The sequence below is a fragment of the Aplysia californica genome, unplaced genomic scaffold (assembly GCF_000002075.1).
Source record: "Aplysia californica isolate F4 #8 unplaced genomic scaffold, AplCal3.0 scaffold00060, whole genome shotgun sequence".
In the NCBI taxonomy this organism is placed as follows: Eukaryota; Metazoa; Mollusca; class Gastropoda; order Aplysiida; family Aplysiidae; genus Aplysia; species Aplysia californica.
The window spans coordinates 115,722-141,628 of NW_004797330.1; the positions used below are offsets into that span (position 1 = coordinate 115,722).

Sequence of the window (25,907 nt, forward strand, 5' to 3'; positions counted from 1 at the left end):
GAAGTAAACATTTGCTTTTATTCAATAAAGAAATTCTGACAGAAACCTACCCCTCCAAGACTACGGGGGAAAAGCGTGAGTGGCTGTCAGCAGACAACCAAGAGGCCAGCCTGCCTCTGGAAAATTCCCCTTCTCTAGACAAGGTAATCTTCACCATGAGGCATACAACTAAGACTCCTGAAAATAAACTTTCACTAAAGAAAGCTTCTTAACCTAAAGAGTCCATCTTTTCTATGAAATTATGAAATGCACAATGAGGAACAGAATTATGGGATAAATAACAATAAAGTGGAAAAGGAAACAAACATACAAGACAAAACAGAGAGCAAGCAAGAAATAAAAGGACAAAACGGCTAAGAAGATAAAACAAAACTCACCATACCAAAGATGCTTAGACTTAGACCAAATCTTTCACACATCTCAGTAGTTTTACTTTAAAAAGAAGGGGGGCGGGGGAGGCGGGAGAAGAGAAGCAAAATCAACAAAAACAAAACAGAAAAATACAAAACAAAACACAAAAACCCACACACTTCTGTATTGCATTGCACAATGTCCACAAGACTTGGACTTGCCTTTAATCTAATTGCACGCTCGAATGGAACGGTGAAGAGGGAAAAAAGTGAATGAGCCATCTCCATTTGTTTATATTGGTACTTTATTATTAATTTTATAAATCTACAGGAAAAAAAAGGACAAAACAACTGAAGCTCAGACAAAAGTACTGGAATGGGGAGTAAGTGTGGAGAGGAGAGAGCACAGACATAGTAATGAGAAGAGAAAAATGCTAAGGGAATATCATGGTCCTTTAAGTTAACTATGAGCACAATTCATTTGCATAGTTCACCATCTCTGAAGTAATACCATTGCACAGAAAAACCAAGAAAGTAATATGACAGAACATAATATTCCTGGACGCTGATAATGAACTTTACCCAGCTACACTGAAAACATAAGAAACTGAGGAAGAAGACAAAACTAAAATATAAGCACCTGTCATTGAACAAAACAGGATCTCTCTTATCTTAGTCTCATAAGAATATGTCGTCTGTTGAAGAAACGATCATAGGGAAGAGGATTTGTTTTGGGTTCTTTTTTGCTTGACTACCCAACAAAAACTATGAAAGGGGGGGAAGGGAGGGAGTGAGCGAGCGTAGCTCATATTTCAACCTGAAATGTATCAACAAAGATTCGTGGTTGTGAGTGACCATACATCCATAGTGGACATAATGTACAAACATGCATACAAAAATTTCAGTCGCATTAAATAATTTATATGTACACAATATTAACGTAAAAGTGCAGGAAGCATAGTAAAACATGAAAAGGGTAGGGTTCACCTTAAAGAACAAACACACTATATTGAAGATACATCAACTTCTTGGCACACATCTACTTCTCTCAGCCTGATGCGACAAGTGTCCATTTCACAATATAGCTATGTATTCAGTCCAACGGAGTCCAAACAGTCTTTGAAGACCAAAAAAAAAAAAAACCCCCAGAAAAACCAAAAAGTTTTCAACTGCATCTATATTTACCAGCAATCTTCAAAAATGTCCTTTTAAAATTCTAGAACTTCCCCATACTAAGACTTTCTTTAACTTTTAAGACATCCTGAAACCAAAAAACCCCCCCCCCAGAAAGTTTGGGAAACTACTGAATGGTTAGTCTAGCTGGCCATTCAGATATGATGCAAAGACAGCTTGCGATAAAGTGCTCGACGGTCAAGATAGTACAAAATGACAATTTCTCAGAGAAGCTTTAAATGCACAGGAACTGATGCAACGACTTGGACCATTCTACACTTCAGCTGGAAGAAAAATACGCAAAAGACAGGCTCACAGACTCAAGTACACAACTATCCCAAAATGATTAGAACAGGCTTACACAAACATATCTCTAGGATTATATTACTCCTGGATGCCAACCGTGCCTTTACACAAGGCTATATTTTCAAAGTTTAACATCTCATTCATCCATTCCAGGATGCATCAATACAACACAGTAAACAGTGCGGCATATCAGCTCCTAATCATGCTGATGCATGTACATGTACATCTTAAATACGATCACAAGCAGACTATGTTAAAAAACATTTTTTTTAACTCTAAGAAAAGCTAAACATTGTGAGTCTCTTCTTGTTACCTGATATATTTTTTTTACAATGTTCCTGTAAAGTGAATCTTGGGCGATGATCAAGTATTAACACATATAAACTGGTCGCCCCTCCCCCTACTTGGGCGTGCACACAGAGAATGAATCAGTGAGTAAGAAGTGCAGACAGCCCTCAAATTTTTTAACACACACACACACACTTAAAAATGTTACCAAAACTGAGTGAACAAACCATGCGGCTGTTTCTCTTCAATAACTAATTCACTTGCCAATAGTGAATCATACTTTTTATAACAAGCAAGCACAATACATTTTAGTCTTATACTTATAAAACATGGGGAGGGCAGGACAAAAAAAAAGTGACATGATTCAAGCAATTCTTACTATCATCTTTGCTCCTGGTTCAAATCTGACCACTGCTACAGTTTATATTTCAATCAGCCATACGAAGGAAACAAGGAAGAAAAAGGGAGAAAGACAAGTCACCCTGCAGGTCAAAGTAAGAACTTGCCAATGATTAGACCCAAAATGATAGCAGCTACAACATAGACCACAGGTGGGAAGGCGCGCACAGCAGCAGCTGGTGCCGGAGAGGGGTTCAATGGTGTGGGCGACACTGTGTCTGTCATGGCCACTTTGCGTAGACGAATACCTTCATCCTGGGGACAATCCAGTTTTTAATATGAATACATTGAAAGAGTGATCATTTTGACATTGAAAAGGCGCTAGGTAAATATATAACCCCATGAACTCCTGTCAAGCCTTAATTACTTGAAAAAGCGTGGGACATGCACACAAAAAAAAAAAAAGTATGCTCAATGCCCCGTTCTACCAGAGAGGTTATTGTGTCCACTTGATGACAGGCAGAAATGGAACTACTTTATGCCCTGCCTGGGGGTAAAAAACGCTTCAGTGAAATGAACAGGCTGGCCTAGAGAATTTGAGAGACGCTTGAAATGGCCTGAATTCTATCCCCGTTTCCAATAACCAAGCTATTATAGTCGCATTTTCAAAACAAAAATTTGCCCTGTTGTCAATTAGACAGTGACACATAACCCCTGCAAAGCAAATAAAAAGTAAAGAAAGCGATTAAGCCACACAGAGAACTTCCACCTTATGAAATTCAAAAATTGGGATTTAGTTTAAAAAATTGGGATCAAAGACAAATCTCCAAGGTGACTGCCAAGTTGATTAAAAATTTCACATGGTTTTGCATAAATCCATGGATTAGACCTGCATGTGAGCCTCAACCAGATTGTCTGAAAATTTTGCGCAACCCCCCCCCCCCCTCCCCCCCCAAAAAAGCCTTTGTGGGTATCATAAGGAAGGACATCTGACTAACGAGCGACCACCCCAACAAACACAATAAAGAAGAGACCTAACCCTAACCCCACCCCCAAAAAGAACCTGCAACAGGCCTCATGCAAAAAGGCCAAAACAAGTCCTAAATGAAAAAAAAATTAAAATTAAAAAACCACACTCCAAAACAAACAAGGAGCATATAGATCTAGATCTATATGGCTTACATCTACATTGCTGTAGGGTTTGATACAATAACACAATAGAATTGGAATATGAATCCTCCATATAGATCTAGTAATCTAAATAAATCTAGATCTAGATCTTGTAGAACAAGTGAATAGGAATAGGCCTTGAACTAGAAATCCGCATCCGATTCCGAACAGAGGGACTCAGCTGAGTCTAGATTCTAGATCTAAATAAATAAATAATTCACGCACCTGATGAAATGCTTATTTTTACCAATATTAATATTACAGCACAACCTATGATAGGGTTTGACACAATAGAATTGGAATATGAATCCTCCATTGAGGTCTATAATGATCTATATAAATCTAGATCTAGATCCTATTAGAACAAGAGAGTCGGACTTGAATAAATCCACACGATCTGAACAATTAAATTAGTCAACAAACGAAATTCAAAATGGCCGCTCGAGCACGAAACTGAAAGTAAATAATTTAGGTTGTCGTCCTTTTTCGTATTCGCATTTCTACTCAGGTTCCGACAATTATGTCGGAAACGCCGACGTCGGCAGTCGGCGGTGCGCGCGTCGGCGGTCGGCACGAAAACGAAAGTGCCGACAAAGCCGACGGGAGAAAAGGGGGTCACTGGCAGTCGGCCGGGCCTCGCACTACGCACATTGACTGATACAGGCGGGCCTAGCGATAGCATCGGCCGGTTCGCGGGTCGGGTCGCGATTGTCGGATTTCAGACGATTGTCGGCAAACATGCAGGTCTAATGGATATCCCTGTGTGTGTATCTGTTTGTGTGTTGTCATCTTTTCTAAATCCTAAAGTATCACGTCAAGTAGGCCCCCCTACTCCTCGTCAAAGACCAAGTGTCTACACCTCAACCCCCCTCCCCCCGTGACAAGTCCCAAAAGATGTTTCAACCAGTGTGCATATGAACTTAAGTTGACCCTGTCAACGGACAGTCCCCATCTCAAGCGGAACAATGGCCGACATGTAAACATTAAAAGGTACTGCAATTGTACAGGTGGACCGAAAAAGAAGACATTGAAACAAGCACAGAAGCTTAAGTAGATCTACTGTTGATATGAATCAAGTTGCATGATGATAGTGTGTCTCCGTCAATTCACAGGCAAGTAACCTAGTCAAGAGTCGCCCTTCGGTCATTTGCCAACCACTAGAGCTAGATCTACTTTCTGAACTGCACACTCTTGGCTGGGTGCACAACAAAATCTAGATTAGATCTAGAGAAGATCTAGATACACATTTATTCATTCATTAATACTCACTCTCTTTCTCTCTGGGCTAAAATAAATGAATTCAAGTAGGACTAGGCTAGACATACCGCCCGAGATGATCAGTAGCCTTGCATTGTAACCAATGTAAACTAGGCCCATCGCCAGTCCAGTGATTTATAAGGGCAGCTGCAAAAGTGGGAGGGGCCTGCGGTATAATAGGTCTTAGGCCGGTCCCAGAGTGGCTCTGTAGGTCTGACCTGTAGCTCGGCCAGCTTGCACCGTGCAAATGGATGTATACACGATAATCGTGCGCCTGAGCAGCGTCGCTGTGTCGTCTGTCTGCTGTCAGCAGAGCTGCGCGATGCGTCAGACGTGCTATTCAACAGTGTTGTAAAAATGGTGGACATGTGACGCCTCGCTTCGTGTTTATTTTCGACTGAAACTCTTCACAGATCATCGAAATCAGCAAGAAGTAAGAATTATTAGGTGCTTTACTATTAAATATTGATGCTAGCATCAACACTTATCTAGATATCTAGATCTAGGTTAGAGATAGATTATCTTAGCTATCTAGAATCTTGAGATATAGATCTTGGGACCTATAGGTCTCGAATCTAGATCTTGATCTAGAATCTAGATTCACTCCCACATGACAATGGCCGTCATGTAAACACTAAACAGGACCGCAATTGTACAGGTGCACTGAAATAGATGCCATTGAAACAAGCACAGAAGCTTCAGAAGATCTACTGTTGATATGATAATATGAATCAAGTTGCATGATAGTATTAATAGTGTGTCTCCGCCAATTCACAGGCAAGTAGCATAGTCAAGAGTCGCCCTTCGGTCATTCGCCAACCTCTAGATTCTAGAGCTAGATCTAGATCAAGAATCTAGCCTAGATCTTAATCACTCTAGACCTACGTGCCCATGGACTACAGCCTGTAGTAATTTTTACGTGTTTCTTATTTAGATCTAGATCTAGGGTGTCACGCCTCTCTTTAAAAAAAACAAGGACAATATGAAAAAAGGTACAATCACCCATTCAATGAAACGCGAACACTTTGATTAAAAAGCAAGGCTTACAAGGTAAAGGTATGAGTATGACGGATCGCGATTCCACAAAAAGCCTACACCAATACGCGCTTTGCAGAGAGCTCTAGTGGTAATCAAAATTCTAAATGCTAAAATTAGCTTCAAAGTTCATTTTTTGTCATCCATATCTTTTTAAAAAATCAATAATCCTCTCATTCCGGAGCCCTATACTTTGCAGCGCTCAAACTTCGAATGAACTTTGGAGACCCCAAAGATCACCGGTACTCACAATGTGATGGGAACGCACAGGTTCACTGACTGGTCACGATGGGAAGCCCAACAAGACGCTTGTATAACTTTCTTTCCTTTCTTTTATTTTTGCGCAAATGACAGCACAGGACAAATATTGATTTTATTTTCATGACAACACAGTGTTTGTAACGCACAACCTGCATGTTACAAATGTTGCGTTAATCAGATTGCTACCTGCAAATTTCTAAGTCGCAACGAAAGCGAAAGTAGATCGAGCTTCGGTATCACATATACACTTTCCCCTGCCGCCATAGCCACCTGTTCGCGTAAAAAGTACTCTCAGACCGGGAAAAGCCGACTGAATATCACAATCACCGCCGGCAAAAATGAACCCAAGGACGTTATTCGATTTGGTTTACAAATGTTCGAGAGCTTTTATGAACTTTCCCGGGTCAATTTACAAATTTCCTCAAATTCCCGGGTAATTCCTGGGTCTCGGCGATTTTTTTTCAAATTCCCCGGGCCTGGCAGTCACCCTGCATAAAATGCTTACAAAAAAAAAAAAGCAGGAAGGGTTTAAAAATCGGAAATCAGAGGAAATCAGAAACATTTACATCCTTGATTCAAAACCAACAGTGTATTACGTTGAGCGGGGACGAGCACGTTGGGCTCATGTAATCTGAAACTTCCAATGAGGATATGTGCGCTGTTTTCCATTATGGGACGATTTGAATATGAGACAATTGCGAGAAAAAAATTTGATCACGTTTTTGGGGATGGAATGTTTAACCTGTCCGCGAGGGTGTTCAAGAATACCACGCTGCCAATACAAGGATAATACAGGGGTTCAATCAGGCAATGGCATATTGTTTGAGCTATCACTAAATTCTGAGCCTGGTGCCTTCTGGTTATCCAAGTTTCACAGTAAAGGGACAAGATGTGAGGCAGAATTGTCCAACGAGGACTGTGTGAGAGGGCTGTACTATCATTATGATGACCACGTGGCGTAGGATAATTTCACGTCTTGGGGCGAGCTACACTCAATGACGCACCCCATAGCAGGACATCAAATGCAAGGTTCACATCAATCAATGATGTACCGCACAGTGGGCTACAGATGTGGGTATGGGTGTCGAGTTAAGGATAGAGTAAACTATGACTTGGCATCTGCTTTATTGCATGTTTGCACAAGAGCATGCTTTTCTTGTCACCTGAAGTGCCTATTATTAGTCTGAGACCACTGTATGGAGACAAAAGTTTACCTTCAGTTGACTGTTCTCCCCCTTGAGGGATGTAATTTCGGACTGGGCTTTCTTGAGTTCATGCTGCAATTTCTTCACATCCTCGCCAGCACTGCCTACTGCACCAACCCTCTGCCAAACAGAAAAATGGAAATCGCCACGATTCATCATTTGGTAAGTAATTTTCATATTATATTCTCCTGAAATTATGAATAGATATAACAATATTCATTAAAGAGATCTTAATGACAAAAGAAACAAAGGCAGGAACCTCTCAGCAATTCTATTCTCATTTCGGATCAGCAAAAGGGCCTTCAAGCATATACACTTTACAATCGTAAATTCATCATCTTTTGTTCAAACAATCTTTTTGTGTGACCTGAAACAGTCAATGTGGGTCTTAGTCAATAATTAAAAGGTACAGTAGTAATACACACAGAACCTTTCTGAGAAACAATTTAAAATAACCAGACATGAGCATGTGAAAATTGATTTTCAAAGTTGGACAGACATCATAGAGATAAATATAATATCTACTTGTCAAATTTGCTGGAGAAGAAAAAATGGCATTAAGCTAGGAATAGAATAACAAGCCAACTTTACAGGTAGGGGTTAAAGAAGGATATGAAAAAGAAATGGATGTATAACAACACCCCCCAACGTCTATGCAGACTTTAAACAAATGCACACATAATGTAAAATGCCCACCTTTGGAGACTGTGTTTCAGTCTTCCTTGATGCTACTGTTGGGTCCTCCAGGGCACTCTCAGACTGCAGATAAAAACAAATTGAATCAATGGCAACTCAAAGAATAAAAGTGATCACAATACTATGTTAGTTCTCAAAAACACATGTTTTAATAGATATCCCTTTTGAGATAAAAACAGAACACACATAAAAGAAGTTGATATAGAATGCTTGGGGGGAAAAAAGGACCCACCGCCCCCCAAAAAAATTCTTTTTTAAAACCTGATGCAAACCGGTCTCTACACTAATGAACAACTTTTCCTTGAAATGGCACAAACAACAATTAGACTTCAACCAACTTTAACAATTATCTATACAAATAATTATATTTGTGAAAGTTCGTCACTTTGGCCACCTAAAATTTCGGAACCACTAAACTTTCAAATTTGAACAAATTAACGGCGATTCAGAATCATTTAAAAGTTGCACAGTTTTACTGAGGAGTCTGAAGTCACTGTAGTTTAATTTTCAGTTTTTCATTAGGTCCAATCTTGGGAAAGTGCGTCTTCTAATACGCCATGGTAAACAAATGAGGCTTCCGTTCACAAAGAGTGCGTGCCAGTACTGACCCACAATGACTTGATGGTCGATTCTTTTGAGTCCGTTCATCAAACGGGAAACCCAGATAGTACATAGTTGTTAATGTGTTAGTTCGGAATTTTTTTTCTCTTTAAATTCAGGGAGTTGATTAAAAAAAACCCTGAGATGTTTTCAGGAAAACTCTGCCATATTACCTCTCTGAGTTCATGAAGAGAACGCCACAAGGAGTCAAAATATTGTACATTTGATGTTGATGGAACTGGACTTATATTCTCAAAGTCCCACAACAAAGGGTTTTCATCTTTCCCCTCAGTCAAGAGCTCATAAAGGGACTTTTGCAGAGTGTCTTTCTTTTGAGGCCTAGTGGTCTTATTGGAAGCGAAGATATGGGCAGCATGGCTACTAGAACCAATAGAAGAATTGTGACTGGAGGAAAATTGCACAGCCAACTCTTCTGCCTGACGGTCCAGACTCTGTAAAGGAGGACTAGTACTCCTGTCTTTTACCTCAGACTTGAAAAAGTCAACAATTCGACCTAATGTGGACTTACGTCCCAGGTCTGCACCAGAGCCACAGCTTTTTGTTGTTTTCTTTGATCTAAGATCCCAAGCTCGTTTCTGATTCTCAAGCTCTTCAATTAAAGTTCTGGCTGAAGGGGATGAGAACAGGGAGACAAAGCTGGCCTTCCTGTCTTGTAAAAGGTCTCCCACACAAGAGATGATAGTCTGACCAATTTTGATAGCTATAACATTGTCCTTGCACACTGGTTTCACTTTCATACGGTCAGGTAATGGAGCAGGGGCAGGAGCTTGTGCAGGAAGAGGACCGACTTGTTTCTTTACTAAAACAGGAGAGTACTTTTTGCTAATGTGCTTTGACTTTGACTTAGCACCAGATTTGTATGGATACTTTCCCTTTTTCTTAGCATTCTTCTTGATTTTCTTCCGAGTAGACTTCATTCTAACTGGTTCAAAATCTGCATCAACAGTCCGTTACCCCTCATGAATTTGCTAGTAATAGAAAAGATGGACAATACTGCAATACAAAAATAAAATAATCTTAATGGACTAAGGCAACTTGTCTACTTCAGAGAACAATTCCACCTAGAAACAAACCAGAAGCCTGCAACTTATAAACCCTCACTACAGGAAAAAGGTAAAAATATACAAAGAGGGCTATGGTGTTCCTTTCACTAGATCAACTGGCGCCAGTGCAGCATATTATGGAAATTCCCAAAGACAGATCTTTTCACATTGCAGTCTTTCCCCAGTCATGCCTGAATTCACTTTAGTCTCATGATATTTCTTGATGTAATAGTAAGGAATACTATAAATCATTTGGGGATCTTGTTATGGTACATTACTTATTCAATGTGTAAATACCAGAGGACTGTTTCAGGGAAAATAAGGCTCAGCAAAGAAGGACTACTATCCCTATCTTTTACCTCAGACCTACAAGGGACAAAGAACAAACATATTTTCTAAGTTTTGAGAAAAGGTTAAGAGAAAGTGATCTGATGATTTCACTAGAACATGTAATAGAAAGATCCAAGAACAAATGGAAAAGATATTTAAAGGCTCCAAATTCAGAATACACATTGTATATGGTCTGGAAGACAGGCACTTGAGAAGTACAGTGAAGTTAAAATGGTGGGGCTTTTTTTAAAGAGCAAAAAATTTGAAAAACAGTTAGGCCTACATCAACACTGTACAAGACAAACTCAGAAGCTACTCCTAATAAGCAAAGCTAGAAGAATATTAATATATATATAATATATGAGTAGTCTCTGCCCAAGAACCCAGGGTTTGGGAGCAAAGAAAAGGTGAATGGAATGCCATTGCTTCTCCCCTTGATTCACCTCTGCATTTTTCTTCTGTAAAGCATAATATGAAATGCTGGACCTTAACCAAGTGTAGTCCTTTAGAGCTGGATCTTAGATCTTAGGATAGACTTTTGTAAAGTGAACCTGGATCATAAGCAGTGAGATCTTAGGTGGAGACTACTATATTTATTTGTCTAAAACAGACAAAAAACATAGCTGACAACACAGAAAGTTCTGAAAATTAAAGTATCTGTTCTTTAAAAAAATACAACAAAAGACAAATCTCTATGAAAACTCCAATAAAAAGGAAAACAGTTTAACTGAAGAAAAAAAAAGTTAGCTGCTTAGGGGGTGTGTTCAAAGCTGCGAAAGGTCTGTTTTATCAAAATTTCTGAGACATGACAAAAACAAAGTTTATTATTGGAAAACATGCAAAATCAACCAATCCATAAAACTTATCTAGAAACAGTGAAGTCCTCAGGGTTTGCTTTTTTAAAATGTTGAAACCGAAAAAAAAAAACAACTATTTGTAAAACTTTTCCCATTCCTCCCAACGTAAATATTTCCCTGTGTGTGTGTGTGTGTGTGTGTGTGGTGTGTGGTGTGGGGGGGGGGAGAGACGATGATATCATTTGCAGAAAAGGTAGAAAGAACTACCTGTAGCTTTTGCCTTCAGCACAACTAATTCTATACTCTATCTCCTCCATCATATAAATCTTTAAATTGAAAAACTCATATTTGGAATGGAAGACGGGTGTTACAAGAGCAAGACAGCAATATGGACTCAGCTGTCCTGATGCCAGGCAAGACTTGAAAAACGACTGTCTGTCCATACACATGAATATCTGTATTGCAAACATTCAAAAACTATTATTTTCATTTACCAACCAGTCAAGTCACAATTAATATGACCTGCTAACCCTTTGACCATCAAAAATAGAAGAAATTCTTAGATTTGAGCAACCTACTTTGAAAAAAATAAATAAGAAAAAGCAGGGGGAAGAATTCACACATGCCAAGCGACTACAGGAAAAGAGTAGCTTAAAAATTAAAACAGACTTAATGTTTTAATAAAAAATGCACTGTGTTGGTATTTTCACAAAAGCATTCTTTAGATAAATGTTGTCTTAAAAGGAACCCCATCCAACAAGAGAAGATGATAAACATCAAAACAACAGCTGGAAAATTTTTTAATCCTTAAAAGCCCTAAAGCATTCTTAATCTTCATAGCAAGAACGAAAAGTTGACAGATACACACAATGTTGTTTTTAGTTTTAGTAGAGGTTTTACATCGCTCGCAGCTGCATACGGTCATATGAGCGCCAAGGGGTGGATGTCAACAGAGAAGTCCTTACAGGGAATCAGACTAACTCTGCTCAACTCTCTTGCTTCAACAGCACAAAGTCTGCTTCGACTACCCAGAAATAGTGGGTCACAAGAGTGACAAACACATAAAAGAAGTGAAAAAGTAACAGTTCCCTGTTGCAGTTCAGGCACAGTTATGAGCATGACATCGATGAACCAGCCCATTTACAATTGTACTGTGCATAAGAACAGGTTAATGTCCCCCCTTTGGGAATGGCATAAAGACACTTCAGTCAGTAGCACTGCCCTGGGGGGGGGGTTTGACACAATGTTGACAGCCTAGAACACGCAGCATGCTTTAAATGAATTTTAAAAAAGATTACGCTAAGAGATGACTGCAAAGGGAGAGTACTTCATCACTTAAGTTTTCAATTACAAAAGGTCTATGGTTATTAGCAAGATGAGACCTTACAACAAGACCATGAGGTCTATGGTTATCAGCAAGAGGAGACTCATGTCTAACTCTGAAGAGTAAACTTCACTTAACTTTTAAATCAACTTTTAGGTTTAAAAAACCTGTATGCCACATTTTCCTCAATGTCAAATATACTCTTTTGCTTTCCCGTGGCCACAGATCTTTCTGCATATACATCTTTTCAATGTGAGGGTCGGACTGCAAATAAGTTATTACAGCCCGAACCTCTAATTGAAAATATATGCGATTAAGAAAGATCTCCAGCTACAGAAAAGCAAAAAAAAGTTGATTTTTAAAAAGAAAAATGTGGCATACAAGTTTCTTGAACTGAACTGTCAAAATGATGGATGACCACCCTAACAACATGACTACAAGGTCTACGCTTATTAGCAACGGGAACAACTACAGATTTTCTTTGGGTTAGGTGGCAACACACAACAGCTATCATTAGTAACAAGACTTCACATCACAACAAAGAAACTTAAAAGAAGTCATGCCTTACCAAGGCAGAAGTCTGGTAGGAAAGGTAAAGGAGGTGAAAATCAGGTACATAATTAAACTCAAACCAAAACAAACATCCACACATTCTCTGAGCACTAATTCATAGCAGACCTCATCCAATAACCTAAAAGCACAAAGTCAAGTTCACTGCTTGATTAATAAAATCAACTATTAAAAAACCCTTCCACAATCTGAGGGTAAAAATGTATATAACATGCTACAGTAGTATTGTTTAAAAAGCAGCACTATAAACTGGTCAGAAATCAAAATCATAAGAGTGTGTATACAGAGAGTGTGAAATCAAAATAACAATTCGACTAAATGTCAAGTAACAGTCTGAAAATTATGCCACCATAAATCCTGACTGGCCTTTAAATAACTCTTTTTACCCAGGCTACAAGTATACTTTTAACGAGGGCTAGGCCAGGCGACGAGTAAACTCTGAATAGCTATACGGTAACGCCAAACAGCTAGTTCTGCTTGTAACTACCCAAATACGGCGATGCTAGCTCTGTCTGAATATTTTAATTTTCCAATCAACAGTGGTTTCTTGGTTTTTGACGGGTGTAAAAGCTCCAAAATCAATGTCTTGAAAAAGCACGCTCACGACCGAAGAAGTATTTCAAGAAATGGCGCTGGGTAGTGAGGAGGAATTAGACTAATTTGATGAAAGTGACCTGGAATCAAGTGGAGTAAATGTCGTTGAGGATGATAACGAACAAGAATTAGATTCATCTAATAGTGATTCAGATCATGGTGAACGAACCGGTACTGGAATTCGTGCAGTACCTATGGATCTGTAAATTCAAGTGAACAATGTGGGCGTGGCAATCAGGGTCAAGTTGGAGGGTGTAATACACCTTAAAAATCTACATGATGCAATTGGTGTAATTCCTTACCACATACATTTTCAGATACTACACTCAATTACTAACATAACTGCCAAATTTCCTTAAAATCTAAGAGTGGATGTAACAATACAGAACTTTAAAATATACATCCTGAATTCCAACTCATATAGTGCGAAGACCTGAGGTCTATTTTGGCTAACAAGGCCAAGAGTGCCCATATTTGCTGTGGGACATCGTGTGTTATTGGGGATTTGAAATCAATGGTTCAAAAAGTATATTGCGAATCGGTTGCAGTGGAATCGGTGGCCATATTGGATTTCGTATACCTTTTTCAATCCCATTTTATTCCCTTATTAACTGATTCACTTCTCATTTGGCATGCCAACAGTTAATATGTAGTTCTTAAATTTGGCTTGCTGAATTTTTTATATATTCTTTAGTTTTTATGTTATGACACTTACAATTGGGTAGTTGCAAAAAAAAAGAGGAAAATTCATGCTTTGTAAGCCCATAAATAAAAAACTAATACATTAATTAAAAAAATTAAAAAACGCAAAATTGAGAACTAGGTGTTGTTGGTATCCTGTGAAAGTTACATTGAAATGGGATAATGTGTGGAAAAATAGAATTGTGAGAAAACAGCCGATAGAGGTAAAAACAGACTAGAAAACAGGTGCTTTCGCAGAAACACCTGGACAAAAAAGACAGCTTTAGGGTGTAGCAAGGCTTACATATGTTTGTGGATATTGTTCAGGAAATGTTCAGGTACTATAATATGTAATAACGCCAATTTGCATAATTTGACTCCATATCATTTAACATGATTTCTAGGTGCCCCACTAGCCCTTAAAGAACACATTTTTGTGTCGATTTTACTGAAAAACGTTGCTACAAGGCATAATAGAAATACATTTTCAGTTTCCATCCTCTCACACGCTAAGGAAATAATGCAACTTAGGCGGCCATTTTCTCACAAATTTTACCTCTCAAACCAGGCAACCCCCACCTCCTTCAATTGTCAATATCTAGACTTACTTCTATCCAAGATAAATGAATATTTTTTCCGTCAGAAGCAAAGCAAATGGACAGGCTTTAAGATGATACCAATAACTTCTAATGCCCAAAAATTGACGAGCGCCTGATTCCACTGCGTTGTGACACATATACAGTGATGACTGTACTGATCAGACCACAATGCTATCTTGTACCAGATAAAACATAACTGTTGAACACAAATATCTTTAAAGAGAACTTACGCAAACGGAAGTGGGCAGCACACACAGTGCAATCAAAAGGTTCCTTAAAAATGGTACGGGCTATGTGCTCGAGGATAATCTTTAAGAAAGCAAGACAACACCCCCCCCCCCCCCTAAATGTTCGATTTCTTCACCATCAGACTTGGCTGAAACAAAAATGACCCTGTTGTCACAAACGTTAGTTGCCTTTGATACACACTGAACAAAAACATCCAGTACAAGTTGAACATTAAGATGAATGGCCTTTTTTACCAACTCCAAGAGGCCAAAAACAGTCCTGCCCCAGAAGACCCAACCATATAACTGAAATAGATACTGTAACTCTATAATTACTCTTAAAAATATGTTTTGCTTTTATCGTTTACTCAAGCGCCCAAGCCTTGGCACTCGTTGAGGGGCGCTGATTAACGTGAAACAAACGCCTAGACGCCGTCATACTGTCACTTAGACGGTTGAATCACGCAGATTTTGGTAGGTCTAAACCGCCTTTGTCCAGTAACTTATGGAAGAAAGCTTTTTTTCCCCAAAAGTTAGAGATCATCGTCCTACATCATATATCTGAATTTAAGATTCACAGGTTCGAGCATAAAGCAGTAAAAGTTTTTTGTTTCTCCTGAAAAATTTGTCTCTATGAGGCTGACCGAGCAAATGTACCTAAAAATGTCTTATCCCTCATGTGCGTTCAGACCAAAGCAAGACAACGGCCGAGTCTTAGTTTAGTCAGCGCATGTCAGTTGTGTAAGCGCTAGAACGACTATTGCTCGTCCAAGTGTTTGATGTAAACGCGTGGTTACCAGACCTCAGACGGGCTTGTTTTGAAAGTAACAGCAGAACTACGAGTATTATCGATTATTTGTACGTTGCAATTGTAACAATTATCAGGCCATCATCGGAGAATTCTGAGTACGGGCAAAGATCTAACACAACTTGGGGCGAGTCAACTACTAAATCCGACATCAATATTAAGAAAAATAAAGCTCTGAGTTCTTATTGACAAAAAGTTCTAAGGGTGCTCCCGAGATAAAGAAGAAGGCAGAGTAAGTTTTTAGAAAAATCCAGCACAACAGCAGAACAAAAAATCTGGATAAACGGGATCGAAATCTGGAAAATTGGGATGCTTGAGATTTGGGGCAAAAAATCCGGATATCCCAACTAAATCCTGATGAGTGCTAGGTCTGACAGTGGGTTCTGCATTATAAACCTGCAGTGAGTTTATAAAAGAAGTTCAGCTGTATCACTGGCACCCACGCTATTTGATTATAATAATAATAATAATAATGATTGCATTTATATAGCGCATATCCATGCTCAAGAGCATGCTCTATGCGCTTTACAACTATTATTACCCCAGCAGACCCTCTGACAACACTCAGAAACATTCTCAGCTTCCGAGGAAGCATACAGTGCAAGCTGCGGATTTCACGCGCTCAAACACTATCAAACTGACAAGATCTTTCACTGTCTATAGCCGGGTACCCATTTCCACCTGGGTGAAGTGAGGAAAATTTGTGCAAAGTGCCTTTCCCAAGGACACAACGTCGGGCCCCTGACGGGATTCGAACCCACGACCTTACGGTTACGAATCCGAGAGCCTAACCACTAGGCCACCGACGCCACGGTTCTTGGTAAGAACCTGCTTCAATATAAGCTATTTACATTTTATGAGTAATGAATTTTGAGAGAAATACATCTAAAGAATATGTTGTTAAAAAAATCAGGACCAAGATCCCAGTTCAAGGAATTTGTTCCTCCCCCAGTTTGCACGATCAAGTCTGCCAAACTCTAAAGTATGCACCTGGAAATCAAAAGTGCAATTTACTAATCAGATCTCTATAGATACTAATGTAATCCAATCACATCTACCCTGCATGCTGAGAATAATGAAAAAAAAAAAAAAAGACATAACAGATTCATCAACATGCGTAAAATAAAAAAAACATTTACGAGAGAACAAACAAGACCCAGGGCACTATGAAGGTGGTACTTGTCCAGTTAAGCAACCAATAACTTACAAAGTGCGCCCCAGCATCCGTCGCTCTGCTAGCATCTGAAGCAGGCGCTTGATGTGATCCATCAGGCATTTCAAAGACACACCTCAGTTTGGTATCCATGAGACTCTCTGGAGGGGCATCCTTCCACTGAAGACACAAAAAACAAGGAAATACATGAGAAACACAAGATGGAAGTTGTTTTTAGTAATGTTTTACGGTGCTCACAACTGCGTAAGGTCATATGAGCGCCAAGGGGTGAATGTCAACTGAGAAGTCCAAATGGGAAATAAGGCTTACTCTGCTCACCTCTATAGCCTCAACAGCATGAAGGCTGCTTAGAAATAGCGGGTCACAAGAGAGTGACAAACATACAAAAGAAGTAGAGGAAAAAAGGTGAACTTGTCTATTGAAAGGTACCAAAAGACACATTTGTTCGAACCGAGATATCAGGCTTCAAACATCAAAAGTAGAATTTTTAAACAAAAACTAAGTTCCTTTAAAAATAGATTCTTTAGCCTTTTAATATTTCAAAATTGATTTTCCGAGTAAGCACTGCACTGCAGATGGTTCCTCTAATCCATTCATAAAATCGACCCAATCACAATGCATAGTAAAATTTTGGTCATTTTTTCCCCTCTCTAATGGCACCCGGGTAGTGCGCATGAATATCTAGAACATGTAAACAAAGCAAAGCTTTGTGAAACCACATCCTTTCTGGGTTTTTTGGGAGAGCAAACTTGTATCCCCTTTTTCTTCCCTGCGCAAACCTAGATCTAATTTCTTGAAAATTCTTGCTCAAGGTAATGGTGAATTTGTTTTGAAGACAATACAAACACTTTGAAGCTGTTCTTTTAGATTTTATCTTAGCTGCTTTTTAAAGTTGGTTTGTGAGTAGCGAATGAGTTGTCAGGTCATCTTGAAGCGTAGATCTTATCTAATTGAAGCAGAAACAAAGGGGAACAGTGTATTTCATGTTTTTTTAAAGTCTTAGTAAGAGTTTTACGGCACTTGCCACACAATAAAGCCGTTTTTCTCAAAACTTTTGTTTCCGTACCCTGCCTTACAAGATCACCTATATCTAAAAAACTACAGAAGATATCTTTAAAATTCAAAAAAAGTATATTGTTCAGAAATGATCTCTGAACATGAAATTGCAAAAACAACAAAAAAACAACCCGGGATTCTTCAAAATGCGTCATTTGGTACCTTTCACCAGGCACGCTCACAAATGACGATAGTTAGGATTAGGAAAGAAAAAGCAGCAGTTCCCACTATGCAGTTCAGGCACAGTTATGAGCATGACATTGATGAATCAGCTCATTTACAATTCTACTGAGCATAAAAACATGTTAATGTCCCCCCTTTGAAAATGGTCTAAAGACACTTCAGTCAGTAGCACCGCCCCGAGGGGTATAAGATAGTCGGTGATATAATAGATGCGAATAAGATGAAGAAGTTTGAACATGTAATCTTTAAATATTTACACGAATCAAATATCATTTTATATCAATGAGTACTTCCTTTCACTCCTGCTATGCAATGCAGAAGGGATATAAGTCAAAGACATTCTCTGCTAAATAATGGAAAAGTGACATGCACAGACTTCATTGGTAATAGTAATGATGATACAGTGAAGGCCTAAAAAAGAAGGAATCTGTTTTTTTAAGTCTTAGTAAGATTTTTACGGCACTTGCAACACAATTAGGTCATATAAGTGCTGAAGATTAGAGGTGTTACAAGAGAGTAACCAACACAAAAAAGGAGCGGAGATAAAGACGATAGATGTTTGATAGGAAAGAAGGAGCAGACCACACCACAGCACCCGCCAACCACCCACAAGGAAGCCTTGAGCATGATGATTACTACAATTCATCAGGAAAGGTTCCAGCAACACTTGAAACCACAACAAGACCTAAACCAACAAGAAAGAAAAAAATCTCTGCCTTTATCACATCAAACAAAATACACACACACACACAAAAAAAAGTAAAAGCATACATCCTGTCAAGATAGCATCAAATGTGTTGCATACACCAAAAACCACTTGAAACGGACTAAGGAAATAAAAACACTTAACACATGAACCATTCCCATATTATTGGGTAAATTTGTCAAAAGCCCTGAGATTGAAAATCCTGAAATAATTTGTTGGTTTTTTTTTAACCTGAAGGGTCCAGGATACAAGCGCTGGGTGGTACCTGCGAAACTAGGCCCGGTACTTTACCAACACAGGCTGTCAAGTCCCGCACATAGCGGTACTGGTAACTGTATCGGTAACGCGACTGAGAAAAAGATGATGTCAGAGGCTCTGCGCGTCCAGTGACCTGCCTGCAATATCTTTTTGTCATCAGTTACCTCCCCATACCCCCAATTTTGAGGGTTTGAGGGGAGAGAAGGGCTTTAAAAGCCATTGAACACGATCTATGTCAGATTATTTGGGAGAAACAAGCTGAGATACAGAATCCCTTTGAAACAGGGCTCCCAGTGAAAAATTTTCCCAACCCCTGAACTTTGTCGGAGGATCGCGATAGACGCAAATAAAAGCACAAGTAGAACTACAAACATTTCACTCTTTGAGAGAACGTGATACGCCATCTTCCAGGCTTCTTTGTTGTTCTCTCTTTCCTTCCAACACAGACCGGATGATTGGGAAAAGAAAATGTTGCCAGATACATGTATTCGCATAAATTGTGAAAGTCAACCGATTTAGATAAAAACCGGAAAGGCAAAGTAAGTAGTAGTTATGAACAGGAAGTAAAGGTGGGTGGTTAGTGCCAAACTGGCATACATCGCTCTATTATTATGTTCTCCAAATTTTCTCATTTTTTCTCGCAGAAGATAATTATGAAACCCGTGCAGACGCGAAGCGTGATGGAAACATGACCGCTCGATGCTCGGCAATTCCGCGGCCGCTGATCTCAGCCCCGGACTTTCTCCGAACCGCGAACCCCGGAAATTCGCGGATCTGCAGAAGTCTGAAAGCCCTGTTGGAATTTGCCACAACGCTGGTTAAACTTTGCAACCAAAATTTAAAAAACAGCTGCTGCAGCTACAATCTGATTTCCTTATAATCGCAATCAGCGTATCAAATTAAGCACAGTTTTTTAAAAGCATCTTTTTAACACTGGATCACTCTTTAGGTATTTTAACATCTTGAGATAAATCTATTAAGAGGTGCTGCACAGCATTTTAATTGCCTAACGCCAGACATAGTATGCATTTCTGTTAGGTCTAGGAATAATGTTTGATTAGAATTGAGTGACATCGATGCCATATAGTGAAAGTAAAGTTCTTCTTTCTTTGAGTTTTTCAATTTATTGGTCAAAAGTGACCCTGAAAAAGTGCTTGTGCAAATTTTAAAAGTAAATATGGTGAAATGGATGGTGCGATAGAGTTGAAATGTTGGCAAATATGGGTGAGCATGGTACAAAATCATACACAAACTTGATTAATTAGCACATACCAACAGTTCTTGACTTTCCACAACATGGTCAGGTGCATACATGGATTGCACCATAAATTTATGCTTGTTCTTTTCATTCGGATCATAGTTGAAAGGCTGAAGCATCACTGTAAAGCAACAAGAAATATATAGTCCTCAAAACATAAAAAAGTAAAATTGAACAATAAAAACAAATTAGCTCATTTAGAATTCAGATATTCAGACTGTACAGTTGCAATTCATCCGGCTGCAATTTGTATAAGAATCTCAAGACTTAAAAAAAGGAAGCTCTTGGTGCGAGGGTGTACTGAGCTCCAGTACTCATTGTAGTGATTTTAATTTTTGGCCCTTGTAGGTGTTGTGAGGAGATAAGCAAGAGACGAGAGAAGGATGCACGCACACTGCATTCAGTCATTCCATAAACTTATTATGCACTGCTTTGCAGTTGCACCCATGAGTTATAACAACTGCACCCTTTTCCCACTGCTATTCTCTTCATAATATAAGTCTGGTAAGTGTTAACAGAACATGTGTACAACTAACAGCTCTGTTGCACAATCAAACAAGGCCACTTACCTGCTACAGCTATGGATGTTTTTGGTTCAAGAATGCCACTATTGGGACGTACACAATATCGCTTTGGGGCAGTCGTTTTAACTTTGAAACATATTCGTCGATCTGTGGGGTTTGACAGTTTCAAATCTGCTGTGACAACATCTGTGAAAGGCCCTGAAATACAAATAAACAGGACATGAATGTTTTAGCATTTCTTGTAGCAATATCATAAAGTCAATATGTATTATACATAAAAAATGTAATCTAAGAAATTCAATTTCAGCTGTGTTGGGGCAACCCCCCCCCCCCCCCCCCCCCCCCCCCCCAAAAAAAAAATAATTTTTTAAACACAAAAATTGTCAAAAAATTCAAAACCTAAAGCAAAGCAAACCAGTGAAACTACTGAAATAAAGAACCTGACAAAACTTCTGTCATGGGTGTGTTAATAATAAACCGCAAACCAATACCACAGAAAACTTGAAGAGCTTTTCACATTGAGATGTAAACCTTTTCCCATTTTGCTGGAGCCTTGAACACTTGCCAAAAATGAGTAAATAGAAACAAAGCACAGTTTGAACTAAACTTTTAGTACTCCTTGTGACTGCTTCTGGAACTATTGTACCACTCTGATGGCAGGTAGACTCACATTGTTGTTGAAGAGAGGAGCTGAGAAAAGTTACCTCAGGTTTGGGATCAGTGTGAAGGAGGGGTAAAAAATAGCTCAGACTGCAGCCAACAAATAGAATTACATAAGAATATGGAATTACCTGTTGTGTTTACAAGGCCAAGGTACAACTGAACCTAACCAAAAGGATGAGCTGGAAGAGGTAATATAATGGTTCTTTTCTTAGCATCATCACAAAACAACTGCTTTTTATGTTTTCAAGTGAAAATTTTACATTTTTAAGAAAAACTTCAAACGTTAGGCCCTTATGTTAAGCAAATGAAGTGTTTGCTTTTTTCCCCTGTAATGGAGAATGATCCCCTAATTTTCTTTTCATCATGACAATTAGATACAAAACATGTGGTTGCTTTGTCGCTTGCAAGTGCTGAAGCTAATCATGGCTTCCATTTTCCCCTTTGCACAGAGCTACTTTATTACTTTGGTGTTTCGAGACCTTCTCTTGCCTAGATAGCACTAGCCATACATCTTTTATGTCATAATTTTACACCATTCTTGTGTCATGATCCCTCTCAACTTAAGTAAATGAAGCATATTTTCTCATGTTCCCTGTCTGATTTTTTTTCTCGAACTCTCCACTTTTCCCTACAGAGTAGCTTGCAAAGTCCAGAAAATCAAAGGGATCAAGAATAGAAAAACAAAGCCCTGGCTCTGACCGTAAAATCAAACACTTTTCTGTATTCAAAACAACAATCTTAAAAAGTGTCTTTAGTTTTGGTAGGGGTTTAACGGCACTTGCAACACAATAAGGTCATATAAGTGCCGAAGATTAGAGGTGTTACAAGAGAGTAACAAACACAATAAAGGAAGGAGGGGAGATAAAGACTATAGACGTTTGACAGGAAAGAAGAAGTAGCAATGCCCACCGAGCGCATTTTGTTCTGCCGATTTTTGGCCCCCGCCACGGGGGTGTTTCGTGGGACGCACTAACGCAAAGGTTGTTGTCTTCAACTCGCTCTCACGCCGCTTCTCGTGAATGGATATGAATGAAACTTGGCAGCCAATCAGAAAAGAGGTCAATCTCGTAGTATGCAGTTTGACAACATTGTACCCATCCTAGAAGCAGTCGAAAACGTTTGCGAAAGTGGTTGATGTGGTGCGCTTTGAAGGTTTTTCGGAGCTGTGATTTGTCAAACTGACTGATACGTTGTACACCATTTTTCTTTATTCCCTTAAAATTTCATGCTTCTGTGTTTAGCGGTTTTGGCGTAATCTTTAAAAATGTGGGAGTAACTAAGGAAAAAAGCGACATTGCCATTTGCGCGTGCTGGGTGAACGGCCGGCGGCGTGGAAATTTCCACTGAGTGACGTCATCAGCCATCGGTCGCCTCGGGCGCTACAAACGAGGCCCCGCTTATGTGAAATGGAAAGGGGGGGATGGATACTTGAAAACTAAACGGGGGCCTTGATAACTTGCGTTTTTGTTGTACTTTAGTCACAATACAATAGATGTAGTCATTTTTATTTGCTTGATTGCATGACAGAAGAATAGAAACAGAAAAGCAAACATCTTGAGAAGTGGTATGGCATTGTGTTTGCGTTATGAAAGCCTATTCCCCCCTCTTGGGAAAGCACACACTTGGACTCGTCCTGTGTGCTCTGTTTGGGAAAAGTGAGGAATTAAGATTGTTATTAAAGAGTATGGTACTTATTTAGTCCAGTCTGGGAAGATAGTCCCGTTTATACATTGTTATCGTTCACGCGTGCGTGCGTGAGTGCGCGCGCGTGCATGTGTGTGCGCGCGTGAGAGAGAGAGAGAGAGAGAAAGAGAGAGAGAGAGAGAGAGAGAGAGAGAGAGAGATAGAGACAGAGAAGGGGGGGGGGGGGGTGTAAATGTGTTACATTTATTGTATGAGTTGTAGCCTACACATGCGAAATATTCCCATGACTTGTAAACTATATTATCTGAACGCATCTTAATCTACCACACAATAGGACACTGTCCAACAATGGATATACACAGAGACAATCTTATTTTCTATAACAAAGTATGCATGCTTTTACTAGTACAAAACTGGATTTATTAGTAGCTCTCTACTTACATTTTTGTGACAAATTGATCCAGAATATTGCTTGGCAAGGAAGAACCTTTTATGTTGCCAAGTTTCATTCAAATATCATGACTTTGGGAGAACATATGACTGAATCTTTGTAAATCTGTAAAGAACGCCACTTTTTTACCTGTTAATGTCTTTACAACTCAAAAAGTATGACAGATATTAAAAATCTGACTGCATGACTAAATTCTGCATTAAAAAATGTACTAGACTGCCAAGTTTCATTTACATATTCCAAGAAATAGGCGAGCTATGACAAATATTGTCTCAAAACGCACCGAAAAAGGCCAACATTTTTACCTGTAAACGTCTTCATAACTCAAAAAATAGGATAGCTATGAAAAATCTGAAAGCAGGACTATATTCTGCACTAGAAAATGTACTGGGTTGCCAAGTTTCTTTTAAATACTCAGAGAAATGAGCGAGTTATGACGAATATTGTCTCAAAACTCACCAAAGAACGTCCCATATTTTGGGGTTTTTTCATTATATAAAAGTGTACCAGAAATTAATTGATTAAAAAATCCGTAACTTTTTTCTTTATTGATGGATTTTAAAAATTCAAAAAGTTCTATGCTCAGTGAATATAAAGCTACAAAATGCACCTATTTGCACAACATTTTCTGGCAAAAAAAGGATTTTCGTGGTCATTGCTAGAAGAAGCAAACCACACTACAGATGTCTACTGCTGTGTGTTTGTGTGATAAGTAAGACCATTAGAGTTTGTGTGTGTGTGTGGACACCAGTCATTTCATCACACCGATGCAGTCAAGACATCACACCCCAAACCCACAAGATTGAAGGGAAATGGTCATTTGTGAGGCAGCATGGTGAAATCAGGCCCCCGTCAAAATTCAGAAATCGGATAAACAGGCATTTTTCCGCCGGTTTAGAAATTTTTATCAAATTATTATTTTTTTGACTCAACCTCTTTTAAGTCCATATAAAAATACAATGCAGTGTACACCGTTCGGAGAAATAGAGTTCAACTTTATTCTCCTGAACGTTCGGAGAAATAGTAACTTCGTAAATAAAAACAAAATAATGATCTTTTTACTTTTTATTTATCTTCACTCCAACTTTCAAGTGTAAAGAATAGGGTAAGTCATAAGTACAGGCCTGTGTGTCATCCATGCTTTGATAAGGCTCTGCATTTATCATTTACACCAGATGAGAACACCAAGTCCCAACTGCTTTAAAACACATAATTTCTTCTTTTGTCTGTAATACAGACAGTACAGAGATCGGTAAAATTGAAGATTAGCAGACCACCAGCCGGGAATACTTTTTTGGGCACTAAAAACTGTTGCAAACTAGATCTAGGCCTACCTTACCTAGAGATCTAGATTCTAGATCTATTATTTTTGTGACAGCCCCCTGCACCCCCCCCTTTCTACCAGAGCCAGAGTAGATCTAGTGGTGGTCTGCTAATATTCAAAGAGGCCACAGTACAGTCTGAGTCATACACACAGACTAGATTATAAATTTATAAACAACCCCCCCCCCCCCTAGGTCCAAGTGGCCTAGCAGTAGGATTACAAGTTCAATGATGGCAATCAAAATCAATGCATTATTATTATATTATAGGCTTCCACAGCATTATCATTGACATTACATTAAGGTATATCCAAGATGTCACAAATTCTCGATAGATATCCACTGGACACCTCTAGATCTATTGCTAATGCTACCATAGACCATAATATATAAGATCTAGATCTAGGGCCTAGATCTCTAGATGCCACCTGTTTGACTGGAGGACGGATCAGTCAGTGAACTCTGCTATGCGGACATCCAGTCAGCCAGAGGCTGGAAAGAAACCTTTCCCAGTATATCACCTTATACTATGCGGCACAATCAATCAAGTGAACTTCTACTGTATTTCCCAATGTTGACACAGTCCATACCTACATTCTTATAAAATATAATTAAATAATGCAAGTCTTCCGGGAAGAACAAAACTATACGGGTAGGGAGGTGAGTAGGTCTCTACAGATACTCATGACTGTATACTAATAAAAGTGGGCAGATGAATGGAGCCGGGTCTGTCAGTCAAACTGTCACCACGTAAGTACAAACAAAACATCATACTGATGAGCATTCATACGTACCCTTGAATCTTAACTCTCCTGCTGGTTCTAAGATCAACGCCTGTTCGTGGCTAGCCATTGTGTAAAGGGAACAAAAAACGAAAGAGTGGAAGCTTATCACTCGGAAAGACAGACAGACTTCAGCATCAGTTCCGACCTCTTCGTGTAATTGCGCATGCGCAATGGATTCAACCCGAAAGCGAGACGTTTCTCAACACCAA

At 39.1% G+C, this 25,907-nt stretch overlaps 1 protein-coding gene across 2 annotated transcripts; it reads right to left on the reverse strand.

Moving 5' to 3' along the window:
* Window positions 1-25,863, reverse strand: LOC100533208 (vesicle-associated membrane protein/synaptobrevin binding protein). Of its 2 annotated transcripts, XM_013079678.2 has the most exons (8): window positions 25,708-25,863; window positions 20,879-21,031; window positions 20,324-20,430; window positions 16,882-17,007; window positions 12,764-12,775; window positions 8,081-8,143; window positions 7,394-7,504; window positions 1-2,771 (listed from the first exon to the last, which is right to left on the reverse strand). In XM_013079678.2, the coding sequence occupies exons 1-8, from the start codon at window positions 25,763-25,765 to the stop codon at window positions 2,607-2,609; spliced, it is 795 nt and encodes a 264-aa protein (XP_012935132.1). In that variant the 5' UTR covers window positions 25,766-25,863; the 3' UTR covers window positions 1-2,606. The 2 variants fall into 2 exon arrangements, with proteins under 2 accessions (XP_012935132.1, NP_001191451.1); NM_001204522.1 differs by lacking the exon at window positions 12,764-12,775 and having other exon boundaries at window positions 2,297-2,771; window positions 25,708-25,840.
* Window positions 25,864-25,907: the final 44 nt, after the last annotated feature.

Coding starts and splice junctions, on each gene's coding strand:
- LOC100533208 (XM_013079678.2), bottom strand. CDS start 25,765: ATGGCTAGCCACGAACAGGCGTTGATCTTAGAACCAGCAGGAGAGTTA. Junction 17,008..20,323: donor TGGAAAGTCAAGAACTGTTG/GTATGTGCTAAT, acceptor TTGTGTCTTCAG/TGGAAGGATGCCCCTCCAGA. Junction 7,505..8,080: donor CTGAAACACAGTCTCCAAAG/GTGGGCATTTTA, acceptor TCTGTTTGGCAG/AGGGTTGGTGCAGTAGGCAG.